The following is a 15,606-nucleotide window of genomic DNA, read 5'->3' on the forward strand; positions in this document are numbered from 1 at the left end:
GTTGAATTTATTGTTTACTTTGGTTTTTTGCAGGAGTCACTGTATTCTTTAGCCCTAAAATGCCTGATAAGCCTTTCTACAATCATTCTTCTCGGTCTGATTATCATATATCATGCCAGGGAGATTCAGGTAACTATATAACTCTTTACAGTTTTTTCCACACCACAGTAATGTGTTAATTTTGGTGCTGTTTGCAGAACGTTTTACTGTCATACGAGTCAATTTTTTAAAACATCCTCATCTCCAGACTAATGCTTAACATATTGCATTGGAAATGATATCCATTACCATAAGTTTGCAATCGGATTATCTTCAATCGTATTGCATGCTCTCCATTTTCCGCCGGTTAAATGGAACCATGCTGTGAAATCCTGTCAGTGGCTTGAAGACTTGACTTAACTGCTGTTAATAGTTTATTAGCTAGTTTGAATAGACAAGACCAGGTTTAATGAACCTTGTAGTACCCCATAAAATCTAGTATTTATCAATCTTCTTAAAGAATTACCGAAATCTACCAGAGCATAAGATGGGATGCAAATAGCATTAAGTGTGCTTACTTCAGACCTGCACTTGTCCTTTCTTAATGGAAATCTTGTTTGAGATTTAGCATCTATACTTTTAGTCTTCCTTCAGTTTCTTCGTATTAATATTTGTAGAGTGAGTTCTTGTATGTTGCCCATATATGGCGAGGAAAGAAACTTCACTTTAGAAACTTTGCACTTTGAAAAACTTGGAAAATATTCAATGCTGTGACCTTGCATCAGTGCAATGTTGTATTACTTAAATGAATTTTATGCTATTCAGCATCAACGTCTGTATAGTAATGCATTAAGTAATGCTATTAAGAAGGATGCCATTCAGCTTCCGCCGGGAGGAGGGAATCCTCTAAAAACCGAATAGCGTCTATGATGCCGTTAGACACATTATGCGTTATTGATTTATTTGATTTCTTTCCTTTTCCATTCTGTCTTATATTCTTCCTTTCCTCCTTTCTATCCTTCTCTTGTAGATACCCAAGAAAAGTGTGCTGCTAGCCAAACATTGCTCTTCTTGTAAATATCATTGTGTTTAATTTGCGTTTAACTGGCAATTTAGGCAAATGCGTTTTTAATAAAGACCCACAATAGGAGTTAACAAGGTTAACGTTTAAATAGCCGAAATTAACTAACACAACATTCATATAAAACAGATGTTTTCCTTGCCCTTCAGTCTGCACTGCCTGGTTGCATTCTGGGTAGGGGAAAGACCAAAGACCAGCCAATATAATTATTGCACTTCTATTTATTTTCTTGGCTGACACTTGAAAGCAACTTGACAAGTAAGTTGATATATATCAGGTTGGAGTGATACTTAAGTAAATAGCGAAACATATAAATCAGGCATCTAGATTACACCAAGGAGCACCCGTGAGCTCAGACTGCCAGTAGATATATAGTGCCAACAAGATCTTTGCTCTATTGCCGGAACGGGGTGAGTGTTATTAGTTAATGGTGTGTAGCTTGAGGAAAGAGGTAATGCTATTAGTTGCATTTTTCTTTGGAGTTTCCTGTGCCGAGGCATTACATAAGAACTTACAAACAGCAACCAGGAACATTTTGGGTAATTTTCACCCTTATTTGTAGGACAGAGAGGAGAAGGCATGAGCCTACAGCTCTTATGTCATTATGAGTGGCCATCTCATTGTACGATTGATCTTTTCCATTTTCTTTACCAAGTAGATGGGGACTCCAAACTCCAAAAACATAAAATATAGATAAGTACTAAATGAGACTCATGCACTGATGCCATATGGTAGCTGTGCATGAGTATACATCATTATTCACTTAATTGCCCTTGAACGTGTCATGTTTATAAATATGCAGATTGAAATTTGAGGCTGTGAAGTTTGTGAAAACGTCTCATTTTCTTTACACACGTAAGATGGATTAGATATGACATTAGGATGAGCATTCATTTTTAGGTTCAATTCTTTTAAGGACAACATTTATCTTAAATTTCAGCAGAATTTGGGACATTTTTCTAGTAATGGTTGGTTTTAGTTGACTAAAGTTGACAGTGACTAAAGCCTGAATAGTAGCAAAGATATATTTAATATTAACAAGATGCATCACTGCACTGCTCTAGTCCCGTCTCCCCGTAAAAACAGCCAATCGGAATCCTCTGGGTGAGGGACACAGAATCGACAGTTCTCATTTGTCTTGTTCTAACAAGACCTGGAGGCATTGCAAATATAGCTGCGGAGTGACGCGACTTCCTTAAAAAGACTTTGATAGTAGATAGGCATTAAAGTCATAACGTGTGTTAAAGGAATATTCAATTTTCTTAAAAAAAAATCCAGATTATTTACTAGGGCTGTGCAAAAATATCGATACAGCTAACGATCGTGATACTTTTTCCACGATAGTGTATCGATATTTCGATCTCTACTATCGGTATTTAAACAAACTTTAATAATCCCTCCGTGTGCGTCAAATTACCTCCTCCGGCGCTGCTGTAGTTGTCGCTGTCCAGTTGTTTGTCATATACGGCCAATGTCTCAGAAGTTAGCGGGAGTGAAAAAACGGCAGAAAATTAAAAAACACCTGCAGCTTTGTGTGGATGCACTTTGGCGTTAAAAAAAGTAAAAAAATCAGCTTTACATTTTTGATTAAAAAAGCATTGCAATGTATCACAACATGCAGTGTATCGCATCGTACCGTGATACATTGGTTCTTGTCAAATGTATCGTGATGCGTATCGTATCGTGAGGCCCTTATACCCAGCCCTATTATTTACTCACCCCTGTTTATGTCTTTCTTTGGTCAGTCGAAAAGAAATGAACTTTTTTAAGGAAAACATTCCAGGATTTTTCACATTTTAATAGGCTTTATTGGACCCCAACAAATTGCAATTTCAATGCAGTTTAAAATTGCAACGCAGTTCCAAACAAGGCATAAGGGTCTTATCTAGCCAAACGATGATCATTTTCGGAGAAAAATAAAAAATAAGCACTTTTAAACCACAACTTCTCATCTTGCACCGCCAGCGCGACCTCACGTAATGCGGCATCACGTTAAAAGATCATGCATGACGAATGCGAAACTACCGCCCCAGTGTTTACAAGTGTGGAGAAAAAGGACGTTCCGATGTTGTTGTATGTGGAATGATACTAATTGATGTCTTTTTGTCAGTTTATTGTTTAAAGTGGTCCGCAAATGTGCATTTTATATGTAACGTGTGGCCTTTCGACGTGCTCACGCAGTTACGTGAGGTCACGCTGGCGCGTCACACAACTGGTGCAAGATGAGAAGTTGTGGTTTAAAAGTGCATATTTTTTATTTTTCTTGCCAAAAATGACAATCAGTTCGCTCGATAAGACCCTTATGCCTCGTTTGAGATCGTTTAGAGTCCTTTGAAACTGCAATTTTAAACTGCATTAAAACTGTTAAGTATTGGGGTCCATTGAAGTCCATTAAAATGAGAAAAATCCTGGAATGTTTTCCTCAAAAAACATAATTTCTTCTCGAATAAACAAAGAAAGAAATCAACATATTTGGACGACATGGGGATGAGTAAATTATCGGGATTTTTTTTTTAAAGAAAATGGAGTAATCCTTTAATAAAAGAATTATGATGTGTGCAGTTGCATGACCAGGTTGTTTCTGTAGTAGGATCTGTAGGGCCGTTCACACTATGGATGATAGCTATAACTATAAAAACATAATTTTAATAAACGTTCTATATTAAAGAGAATAGCGAAGGTTACAACTATAATGATAAAGATAAAGATACATGGAACAATAGCATTGGTGGAATCACTTTACGCGTTTTTATTTTCTAAGGGATGAATGATAAACCATTGATAACCAATCAAATCTATTCGAATCTAAAGTGCTCGCATATTTGAAATGGCATACGACACTGTGGAGAAGTTCTTTGCTGAGGTCCCTAATAAAATGACTCTGAGAAATTGAATACGTAATTTTTTATTCTCCTACATTAACTACGCTAATAGAAAAGATGATAGATTACACAAATAAGATTTATTATTAAGATATGCGAAACGCAGCGCGCTGAAGAAGACATCTTGTTATAGCTGCTGTAAATGCATGAAGAACAGCATATATAAACATTCAATGACATGTAAACAATTGCATACATTAGTAAAGGTAAATGATTTGTGCGAGTACCGTAGCCCACAAGCGAATGAATATTAAATTATCGTTATTGTTCGGTGGTGTGGACGCTAATGTAGTTATCATTAACGTTATGGTTATCGTTAAATTATGAAATTACCCTCTAGATCAAAAAAAGAACAGAAGACCTTTAACAGAGATGAGGAAACTAAAAGGGCAAAAATTTGGCCTGAAGGGAAAGGCACTCGATCTTGCCAGGACTGCAGGTGATAAACAGCCATCCAACTGAGATGTCAGAAAGCCAGGGGGAGTATTTCTCTGTGTGGTTATCGATCTGGACGTAATTAAGTAATGCTGGCATAAGAGAGGTATGAGAGAGCATGCAATCTGATAACAGCAAAACCAGCCGATCTCTTTGTAAATATAAAAACATTTAGTAGCCTTTGTGGAGCTCCCTGGGTACCGTGTGGTACAGTGACTTGACCTTTTCGACTTAGTAGAAAGAATCCAAACAAAAGTGCCAAACAAAAAAAGCGCACCTATAAAAGACCATTGTAAAGAACAGCATTTAGTTCATTGGTTATGAACAGAATGCAGTAATCAAATGAAACAGTGCAGAATAAATTGCTATTGTGCAACCCTGTATCACGAAATTATGTACATATAGTCACGTAAATTTGAGTCCGTTGCGTGACACTGGCACAGTTTTCCGCCTTTTTGGGTGAACATGACACGCATTTCTGTTTATGTGTCACTGTCACGTATTTGTTACTTAATTGTTTTGTCCTATTGACGCTTCGGTTCAGGGTTAGATTTGGTGTTTGCATTAGGATGTCACTTTAAGTATTAGTTTATACCTTTATTTTATTATTTATTTTATTATTTATTATTTTCTGATTTTTAAACCATTGTCGCCTGGGGTTAGGGTTACAGTTGGGTTTGGGTAAGGATGTGATTTTATGTAAATCTAACCCTAAACCAAAGCAACAATAGTAAGAAAATAGTACAAAACAGTTATGTGACAATGACACGTAAACAGAAATGCGTGACATGTTCACGCAAAAAGGCAGAAAACGTGTCAGTGTCACGCATAAGACTCACAAATTTACGTGACTATAGGTATGTAATTTGTGATACTGGGTTGCAACGTATGCCCAAATATGGCTGTTCCATTTTTCCTAATAGAATCTTATGAAAAGATTGGAAAGAATGGAAATTTTGTAAACCCTGATGTCGCTTCGAACCCATATGACATTCTTTTCATCTGAAATTTAAAACTAGATTTTGCAGGATTAATTTTTTGTTTTTCCTACAGGGTGGTGAAATATTACTGTCAATGATCTTCCATTTGGCGCCTAACTCTTAGCTTTCAAATCTCATTTGCACTTTATTCAATTAAATAATTTCTAGACGCGTCGCAGCAGGTGAACCATGATTAACATATCCCAGACGTTCCAAATTTAAATATACATGGCCTCAGGTTTTCTGAACTTATCTTGTATTAAAGGAAAACACCACCATTTTTTTTTATATTTTACAATGTTCTTACCTCAACTTAGACAAATTAATACATACATGTTTTTTCAATGCATACACTTTTAATCTTTGTACAGCGCGTTGTGAATGTGTTAGCATTTAGCCTAGCCCCATTCATTCCTATGGCTCCAAACAGGGATAAATTTATAAACCACCAAACACTTTCATGTTTTCCCTATTTAAAGACTGATACATGAGTAGTTACACGAGTAAGTATGGTGGCACAAAATAAAACTTTAATTTGGAGTCATAGGAATGAATGGGGCTAGGCTAAATGCTAACACATTCAAGAAACGGTGTACAAAGATTAAAAGTGCACGCATTGAAAAAAGATAGGTATGTATTCATTCATCTAAATTGAGGTAAGAACATAGTCAAATATTAATATAATATACGTTTAACTATGTAGTAGTTGTTTGAGAAACATGTCTTACACATAACTATCTATATCTACCTAATAATCTCAGTATATAGATGCATATATACATGTTTACATCTGTGTATACATGAACACCACAACTTTTTAATATGTATGCAAATTTTTCTTGCTCTGGCAGTGTGACCATAAATGCCTAAGCAGTTTTATTACTTTTCACACTGTTGAAATATAATGGCGTATATTCATGAGCCAGTCGTGCTCTCTGTAATATTTAGGAGCTGTAAGTCTCTGAGGGACATTAATCATGGGAATGCTTTAGAGAAATGTGTCTTTCAGAAGGTGCCAGACGAAGAAAACTTAAATCGCCAGCAGAAATACGCACACGTAGCGTGATTCGTAATCAGGTATCTTAATTTTTTGAACAATCGCAAATTTAGCGATTTTATTAATAACGAATTGGAAGTATCCAGCCTGTCTAGCCGTAAGGCAATATAAACTAAAATGAAATCTTTTTAATATCTATAATATCGCTTCTTCTAGAGAGCAATAGAGAGCAAATGGACACTCCATATTCTCAACAATGTCTTGCACTGTATGAACTCGAACTTATGAAAAAGCGATTTCTGAGCAATAAAAGTGCCTTATGAGTAACATTTTGGATTCTGAGAACATGTTCATTTCAGGGCAGGGACTGGTGATGGGCACGTGCGAGCGGGCACTAATGCATTATGGGAGATGTGTGATGTATTTTCCTGTGACATCTTCCTCTAACCTGAGACGACTGACTAGTGTCACGTAGTGTCACATATACACATACTGTAACAAATGACCCCTGAGTTTTCTGGGCAGGGTTACAGTACAGATATTAGGCATTAAATGGGAAAACAATTACGTTTACAGTTTTATTCAAATCTCACAATTAAAAAAGTAACAGACTTATTTTCACAATGCAGGGTTACACTATAGGTTTAATTGCGAACATGTAACTTAATGTTTCGTGTAAATCACTAAATAAGAAAGTTGAATTAGGTTGCGGTTAACTTAAGCTACATGCATACATAATGCAACAGCTGTCATAGTTTCCCGACAGCATTCAATTACACAGATGCGATCTTGGAGACCTCGCGGGTCCTTCTTCAAAGAAACTTGAAAACCAAAAGGAACCTGCAAGTGAGGATTTACTTAGCAAAGTGGCCTCTTAGGGGACACTTTGATATCATAAATTAACCATTGCATTAATTTGTAATTGGGCTGAACCTTTCTACCTAATTCTCTAATGAGATTGAGCAATTCCTTTTCTTAGTGACAAGATATATGTTCCCGTTCTCTACATTACACAGATTAAATATTGAGCCATGCTCCATTAGTTATATTGAGCTCTTTTGAAACCAGTAACCAAGCCCTGCTGTCGACCAGACAGACGGAAAGCACGACCTTTCGTCGGTGCCCGTGTCAGGGCAACGTAAGGGGAAATGTTAGTGTAAACATACCTCTGAGTATGAACACGTGTTAAATAGATTATTTCGTTGTCGTTCGTGATGTTTTTAGTAGGCAGATTTAGTGACAGTGAAGATGTTACAGAAGAACGATCAACTTTGGGACTGAAAAATACTGGAAACCCAAAATCTTTGTTTGGTCAAAATAATTTTTTTCCATGCAGACTACTTCTTTTGCAAAGAAAACTTGTTTGTGAATAAATAACAATTACGACCGCCCCCTGCTTCACCGAAAAATAATTTTTCGTACTCGTAAAGTCATTTTAGTTAATGCTTGATTTGGTTGAATTAGTCGCCCAAGTCTTGTAAAGGTTATCTGGTACGACCCTTAGCTCTTGTAAGCTGGTCATTACACGTGCACCTTCCCCCCTGTTGTCAAATTCAACATTTTTCCATAACTACCCACTCAGCCACTCAGTTGGAATATTGGATACTTGAAGGTGAAGCACCCTCGAGTATTGTATTGCAGGTTGTCCATTACCATAATTGGTTTTACCTACCAAGTAGGCTTCCTTACATAACCCATTTTAAATGTTTAATTGCTCCATTCTGAAGCAACTGCGTTGCGGAGCGGTGCCTTCATGACAGCGACCGTTTTGCTCAAATAAAACAAAATTAAAGCTTCGCGGTTATCATCCTTTGTGCAGGCTGTGTTGTTTGACAGTTGTTGTTATTGTTGTTAAGCTTTGAATAAGATAGCGTCTGTCACCGTCTGAAAGGACAGCTTGTGTTTCCCTGTCTAAGTTACACTCGCACGGAAAGTCGAACAACGGCCTAAACTAACAGACAGGCTGGTTAATGTTACCGCTTCTCTGGCAATTGTCAGGCCTTTAAGGCACTTGATGGGTGCTATCTGGTCTGAAATCTCCACCACTTCTAACTTCTGTCTGGAATAAATCAAACTATTCAACTTTAGTTAGGTTTGATTATTTTGCTGTTGTATGCTTGGAAGTATCTTGTGTTGTTGGCTTTATGCTGGAGTTTGCATTTCATGTTTGTGTATCTGTATTGTTGTCTTAGAGATTAGTATCTCTAGATCTGTAGTTTGTGAGCATAACCTGTGTGGGTGACTTTACCAAAAATTGTGTTTATTTTGTCATTATTGAAGGGTAGCTAGGAAAAAACCTGTTAAAAGCTTTAAGTTGTGAAACAATCATTTTCTGTGTGATGATGCGTACTAAGGCATCAAACATCACTGTTACTGTGACCTAAACCACATAGAACTCCCTAGCAACCAGCTGGAACAACCTAGCAACTGCCAAGCATCTTGCCAACAACCACTCCAAACCCCCTAACAATCACATTGCAGCACACTTACAACCCCTGAACACTATAGCAGCTGCATAGCAACACATTTACAACCACTCAGAAATCCATAGCAACCGCGTAGCAACACACTTACAACCCCTCAAAACACTAAAGCAAACGCATAGCAAAACATTTACAACCCCTCAGAACACTAAAGGAACCGCATAGCAACACATTTACCATCACTCAGAAAACCATAGCAACACCTTTACAACCACTTAGAGTACCATAGCAACATGCTTACAATATGATTCCATGAATACCATAGCAACCACACAGCAACACACTTACAACCACTCATCTACAACCAGTCAGAACACCATAGCAATACACAACCACTCAGAACACTATATCAACCACACAGCAACCGGCTTACAATCACTCAGAATACCATAGCAACACACAACCACTCCGAGCACTATAACAACTACACAGCAACATGCGTACAATCACTCAGAACACCATAGCAATACACAACCACTCAGAACACTATATCAACCACACAGCAGCATGCTTACAATTACTCAGAATACCATAGCAACCGCATAGCAACACACAACCACTCAGAACACTATAACAACCACACACCAACATGCTTACAACCACCCAGAACACCATAGCAACACACAACCACTCAGAACACTATAACAACCACACAGCAACATGCTTACAACCACTCAAAACACCACAACAACACACAACCACTCAGAACACTATAACAACCACACAGCAACATGCTTACAATCACTTAGAACACCATAGCAACACACAACCACTCCGAGCACTATAACAACTACACAGCAACATGCTTACAATCACTCAGAATACCATAGCAACCACAAAGCAACACACTTACAACCACTCAGAACACTATAACAACCACACATCAACATGCTTACAACCACTCAGAACACCATAGCAATACACAACCACTCAGAACACTATATCAACCACACAGCAGCATGCTTACAATTACTCAGAATACCATAGCAACCGCATAGCAACACACTTACAACCACTCAGAACACTATAACAACTACACAGCAGCATGCTTACAATCACTTAGAACACCATAGCAACCGCATAGTGCCACATGTACATCCACTCAGAATACTATAACAACCACTCAGATCACCATAGCAACCGCATAGCAACACACTTACAACCACTCCGAACACTATAACAACCGCTCATAACACTAAAGCAACCACAAAGCATAATGTTTACAACCACACAGAAAACCATAGCAACCACACAGCAACACGCTTACAACCACTCAGAACATCGTAGCAACAGCCTGGCAACCAGCGATGTAGAATTATGGCAGCATTTTTGCATGTGTAATATGCTCAAATGTGAATTTCATTGTATCATTACATCTTTCCTATAATAAGTGATAGAGAGATTAGGAATATGGGGTAAATGGAGGCAATGTGTCAGTTATATATTTTGAGATGCAAATCAAATATGATAACCTGGGCTCGGGTCTTTTCATCCTTATGATAAATAATTGACTATAAATGTGAATAAGCTGACTTAATATAAGATTTTTTACTACACTGCATATAACCAATAGTTATCTTGTATCCAGTTAAAATGCCTAAAACATTCCTAAACAAAATAAATTTACTTAAAAAGACAAATTGTGGAACACAGTTTATATGTTTCAGTGCTGCTTGCACCAATGGCAAATTGTTTTCTTTTTTAGTCTAAATCTACCAAAATATCATGAAGTTTAAGAAAAAATAAATAAACTTTGCCTATAGGACAAATAAACCTAATGATATATTTTCTGAAATCCAAGCAAAAATAGTGATTATGAAAATGATGTTTTGAGTGCCACTGCTGTGTGAATAAAAAAAAAACAGGAAACCTTTAAAACAGAAGCACTTAAAAGCCTCAAGCAAGACTCATATTAGAGAATAACTCGCTTGTGCTCTGCATAAACCCATTACTGTGTGAAATAGCCTGGTGCTGTACGAAGGCAGGAGACCCATTTGCAAATATTGCATCAGGGGTTTATCATTTGTTCCTCTTTCTCATATCAGATAGCCAGAGTCACGTTGGATAAAGTCTGTCAGCCGAAGCCTTTAAATTGTGCTGACTGCACAGCTCTGGTGAAATATCTCTTCCTCATGATGGCAGTCGGGTAGACCTTGAAGTGATTGAATGTACTCTGCTGGAAGGAACCCCCGTTAATTGGCACAAAGCATTTAGAAGGGCAGGGATGTGACAATGGAGTCAGGTTTCAAAATTAAAATCTTGTCGATAACATACAGTATTTCTAGCTAGACCTACTGTGAGCAACAAAAGAAAAAAATCACAGTCAGTGTAATTTCTACTGCATTGTGCTTTAGTACTTAAAGGATTAGTCAATTTTCTTAAAAGAAAAATCCAGATAATTTACTCACCACCATGTCATCCAAAATGTTGATGTCTTTCTTTGTTCAGTCCAGAAGAAATTATGTTTTTTGAGGAAAACATTGCAGGATTTTTCTCCTTTTAATGGACTTTAATAGAGCCCAACATTTAATAATTAACACTCAACACTTAACAGTTTTTTTCAACGGTGTTTCAAAGAACTATAAACAATCCCAAACGAGGCATAAGGGTCTTGTCTAGCGAAACGATTGTCATTTTTGACAAGGAGGATGGCAAGTATACACTTTTAAACCACAACTTCTCGTCTAGATCCGGTCCAGCGCGACCTAACGTAAATGCGTAGTGACATAGGGAGGTCACGTGTTACATATATAAAACGCACATTTGCGGACCATTGTAAACAATAAACTGACACAAAGACATGAATTAGTATCAGTTGACATACAACAACGTAGGAACGGTCCTCTTTCAAGACACTTGTAAACACTGGGGCGGAGTTTCGCGTTCGTCCTATGTGACCTCTTGACGTCATGACGTATTGCGTGGGGTCAGCTGGCGCATCACGACCGGATCTAGACGAGAAGTTGTGGTTTAAAAGTGTATATTTGTTATTTTTATTGTCAAAAATGACAATCGTTTCGCTAGATAAGACCCTTATGCCTCGTTTGGGATTGTTTATAGTCCTTTGAAACTCCATTGAAAAAAACTGTTAAGTGTTGAGTTAAGTATTAAATGTTGGGCTCTATTAAAGTCCATTAAAATTAGAAAAATCCTGCAATGTTTTCCTCAAAAAACATAATTTCTTCTCGACTGAACAAAGAAAGACATCTGAACATTTTGGATGACATGGTGGTGAGTAAATTATCTGAAGTTTTCTTTTAAGAAAATAGACTAATCCTTTAATTCATCAAAAAGAACTACAATGTCTATCATTTAAAGTATACAGTTTTGCGCATTAGCTTTTTTCAAATTTGTTTTCAAAACATGTTGGACAATTGGATAATTTAACTTTAATAGTTTTGGTTAATCTCGATCACAGTTAAATACTGTTTACCTTTCTACTTTAAAAATAAGCTTTTTCATTGTATTATGAAATTTTATGATATGTTTATTTATAACACGGCTCTGTAAAATGCTACATTCTGATTGGCCAGTCGCAACATTCCAAGGTTCGTTCTTTTCAAATAACAATCACTCAAAACTAATAACACACGTTAACCCGGATGCAGAGGTGTAAAGAACTTGAGTAATTTTACTTGATTACTGTACTTAAGTATTATTTTTGGGGATTTTTATTTTACTTGATTACAATTAAAAATCAATACTTTTACTTAATTAATTTTAAAAATTTAATTAAAAGAAAAAAGTACTTTTTACTCCTTACAATTTTATTTACAGTCAAAAAGTACTTCTATTTTAGAGATCTATTTTCCCTTGCTCTATCAAAACCAATTGAATTGCCCTTATGGCCAGTTTAATTTAAATGTTATTTATTCTGGAGCCTTTGGACCACACTAAGGAATTGACCAACAGTTCATCTAATGATGAAGATTTTTTCGCTTCTTTGAAACCGACAACACAGGAAGTGTGACACGTTCCCTGCTGTTTGCATCCTCTATATCAAGACTTATACCTTGTTCACACTGTCATTCCAAATCTGATTTTGGTGCATATCTGATTTGACAGAGTCACTGTCCACATTGTGTCTCCAACTGTTCAGATCCGATTTCTGCGTCCTGCCATGTTCTGGATTATCTGCATTGTTTCTATGGCAATGACGTTGCGCTGGCACGACAATCTGCCTCGGCGTCTGACGTGTTTTATGTGACGTGACAGCATGACGTAACCGAAAAGCTACAGAAATGCGTTCATGGCGTCCCAATGTGAAGTGAGCTGGGATCCTTAGCAGTGGCTGAACCTGTTTACATGATATCCTGTCCGTTTCTCAATGTCAAGGATACTTCCTTGGCAGGATTAGTCCTTACAAGTCACTTCCTTCAGAGGATAGGCGAGGCTCCTCTTAAGCATTTTGAGAACACGTTAAATGGAACAGGCTAGCAAGTGCGCGTCATTGCGTCAATGAAAGGTGTGCTTTTGGTGCTGCGCGCATAGGATTGTGGGTGATTTCAGAACCTGAAGAGCGCGAAGGATACACATATGCATCCTTTCCTGTACGTGGGATATTTCTCGAACGAAGGACTCAGTCCTTGGCTGAAATTTCGAAGATCCTCGACATTGGAACAGTCCTTCGACGGACGTCGATGACGTAGCATCCTCGAAATTCTGGCTTCCGAGGATCCTTCCTTGACATTGAGAAACGGCTACTGATTCACGACCTCAGGAGCTAGGGAGCGGATTGAGATGCAGCCTTTGCTTTTAATATGGATTGAGTAGTGTGCTGAGTTAGAAGCCAGAAAGAAGGACGTGCAATGATGAGATGTGATTTGTGGTTCACTGGTGTGTATCTGATTTGGGACTGAGCTAACGCTCTGAGGTTAACAGTATTGTAGGGGGTTTTCTTAAAGAAGGGTGTCCTGTTTGTCCACTTCCCCCACAACATCAGGGGATGTTCTTTGTTTATGTTCTTATTGTGAGTAATTGACCGGATTTGTAAAAAATACATACCTATGAATAGCAATAAACCTTTTATAACCAAACCCCCTAGAAAAGTTAGCAGACGCTGTTGATCTCTGTTATTTAGTAAAGCAGACCTGTACTCGAGGGAAATATTTATGGAATTGAGCAGGAGAGGCAAGCAGGAAGATTTCTATGAATCAAGAGAGAAAAAAAGCATACGGCTACTGAGCCTGCCGCCGGTCATGTTGAGAGAAATCTGTCTGCCGAGCTGAAGAACTTTATTACATCAACAGCCTCAGAATAAAGCCACAAACCTCCTAAACAACAACAATACGTTTTTTAAAAACAGTATTTTTTTGTTTTTAAATAAAAACATTTAGCTTTAATAACTCACTCAAGAAGCATAATATCCTTGAATATTATAATGTGGTTATATGTGGAATTAAGTGTGATTCTTACTCAATTGGCAATGTTCCATTAAATGAATAGTTCATCATTTACTCACCCTTCATAATTGATGGTAACCACACAGTTGACAGTACCCCTAACTTTCACAGCAGGAAAAACAAATACAATGGAAGTCAGTGAGTACCGTCAACTTTTTGAGTCAATGTGTACTTTTATGCACTGTTTAATTGTGGTTCTAAAGTCGCAATGAAATTAAAATGAAAAACTCGATGAAAAATGTAATTTGTTTTGAAATATTGTGGTATTTAACTGTGAGCTTCATTATTTTTAAAACATTCATGTGCCCTCATAATAATTAATTAAAAACGCAAACCTCCTCCCCCCTCAAAACGATCTCTCTTTACTTCCGGTCATATGGTATGGCAGGTTGGTGGGGCTCAGGAAAAGATCACAGCGATTTGCAAATAGCAAAATGACCCAACTTCAAACGATCCAATCTGTTTTTGATGCACGAACTAAAGGGGACATTTCACAAGACATTTTTAAGATGTCATTTAAGTATTTGGTGTCTCCAGAGTATGTATGTGAAGTGTTAGCTTAAAATACCATATAGATCATTTATTATAACATGTAAAAATTGCTACTTTGTAGGTGTGAGCAAAAATTTGCTTTTTTCTGCACTAAATGGCAGTGCTGTGGTTGGATAGTGTAGATTAAAGGGGTGGTATCATCCACTTCTGACATCACAAGGGGAGCCAAATTTCAATAACCTATTTTTTCACATGCTTGCAGAGAATGGTTTACTAAAACTAAGTTACTAGGTTGATCTTTTTCACATTTTTTAGGCTGAGACCCAATTATAGCACTTAAACATGAAAAAAGTCAGATTTTCATGATATGTCCCTTTTAAAGTCCAGCACTACCTTTTATCATTTCAGAAGTCATTTCACTCGGATAAACGTCACCACGGGGAAAATAAGACAATCGTTACTTCCGTTTCATGCCGACTTTAAGATGCATTTTGGTTAATCGAATCACAAGTGGATGACACGAGGTGTAAAACGTTTCGAGCTCGTCCACTTTCGACCACATTCTGAGATAGTCGAAAATGCGGATTGCTTTGTGGCATAGTGCATATGGTCGAATGTGTTTGAACAGCCGCAAAAGACTGTCTATTGATCTAATGCGTGATGTACAGAGCACAATATTTTACATCTGTCCTGACATCTAGCGCAAACCCACAGCGTTCGGCGAGGTCTTTAGACCAGAGTCCTGCAACGGGCCGGTTACCCGCGGATTGTGACATTCCTAAAATTCACGCAACATATGACATTTGACCCATCACGTCACCACCGCGCAGTGCGCGACCTTTGTTGATTCTTCTCGTAGCCTAGTTGGAGCGAGC

At 37.5% G+C, this 15,606-nt stretch overlaps 1 protein-coding gene across 5 annotated transcripts in view; it reads left to right on the forward strand.

Annotated features, from left to right (window-relative positions):
• Positions 1-15,606, forward strand: part of kcnn2 (potassium calcium-activated channel subfamily N member 2) — a 76,884-nt gene that overhangs the window by 26,716 nt on the left and 34,562 nt on the right. For 4 of the 5 annotated variants that reach the window (XM_055208806.2, XM_055208801.2, XM_055208802.2 and 1 more), the window contains one exon: positions 34-129. The exons of the other annotated variant lie outside the window; for it this stretch is intronic. Coding sequence is in view for 3 of the 4 variants with exons in the window: in XM_055208801.2 (XP_055064776.1) it covers positions 34-129 (96 nt within the window). In the remaining variant the exon portion in view is untranslated. The remainder of the gene's footprint in view (positions 1-33; positions 130-15,606) is intronic. 5 annotated transcript variants of the gene reach the window in all.

The sequence above is a fragment of the Misgurnus anguillicaudatus genome, chromosome 12 (assembly GCF_027580225.2).
Source record: "Misgurnus anguillicaudatus chromosome 12, ASM2758022v2, whole genome shotgun sequence".
NCBI lineage: Eukaryota > Metazoa > Chordata > Actinopteri > Cypriniformes > Cobitidae > Misgurnus > Misgurnus anguillicaudatus.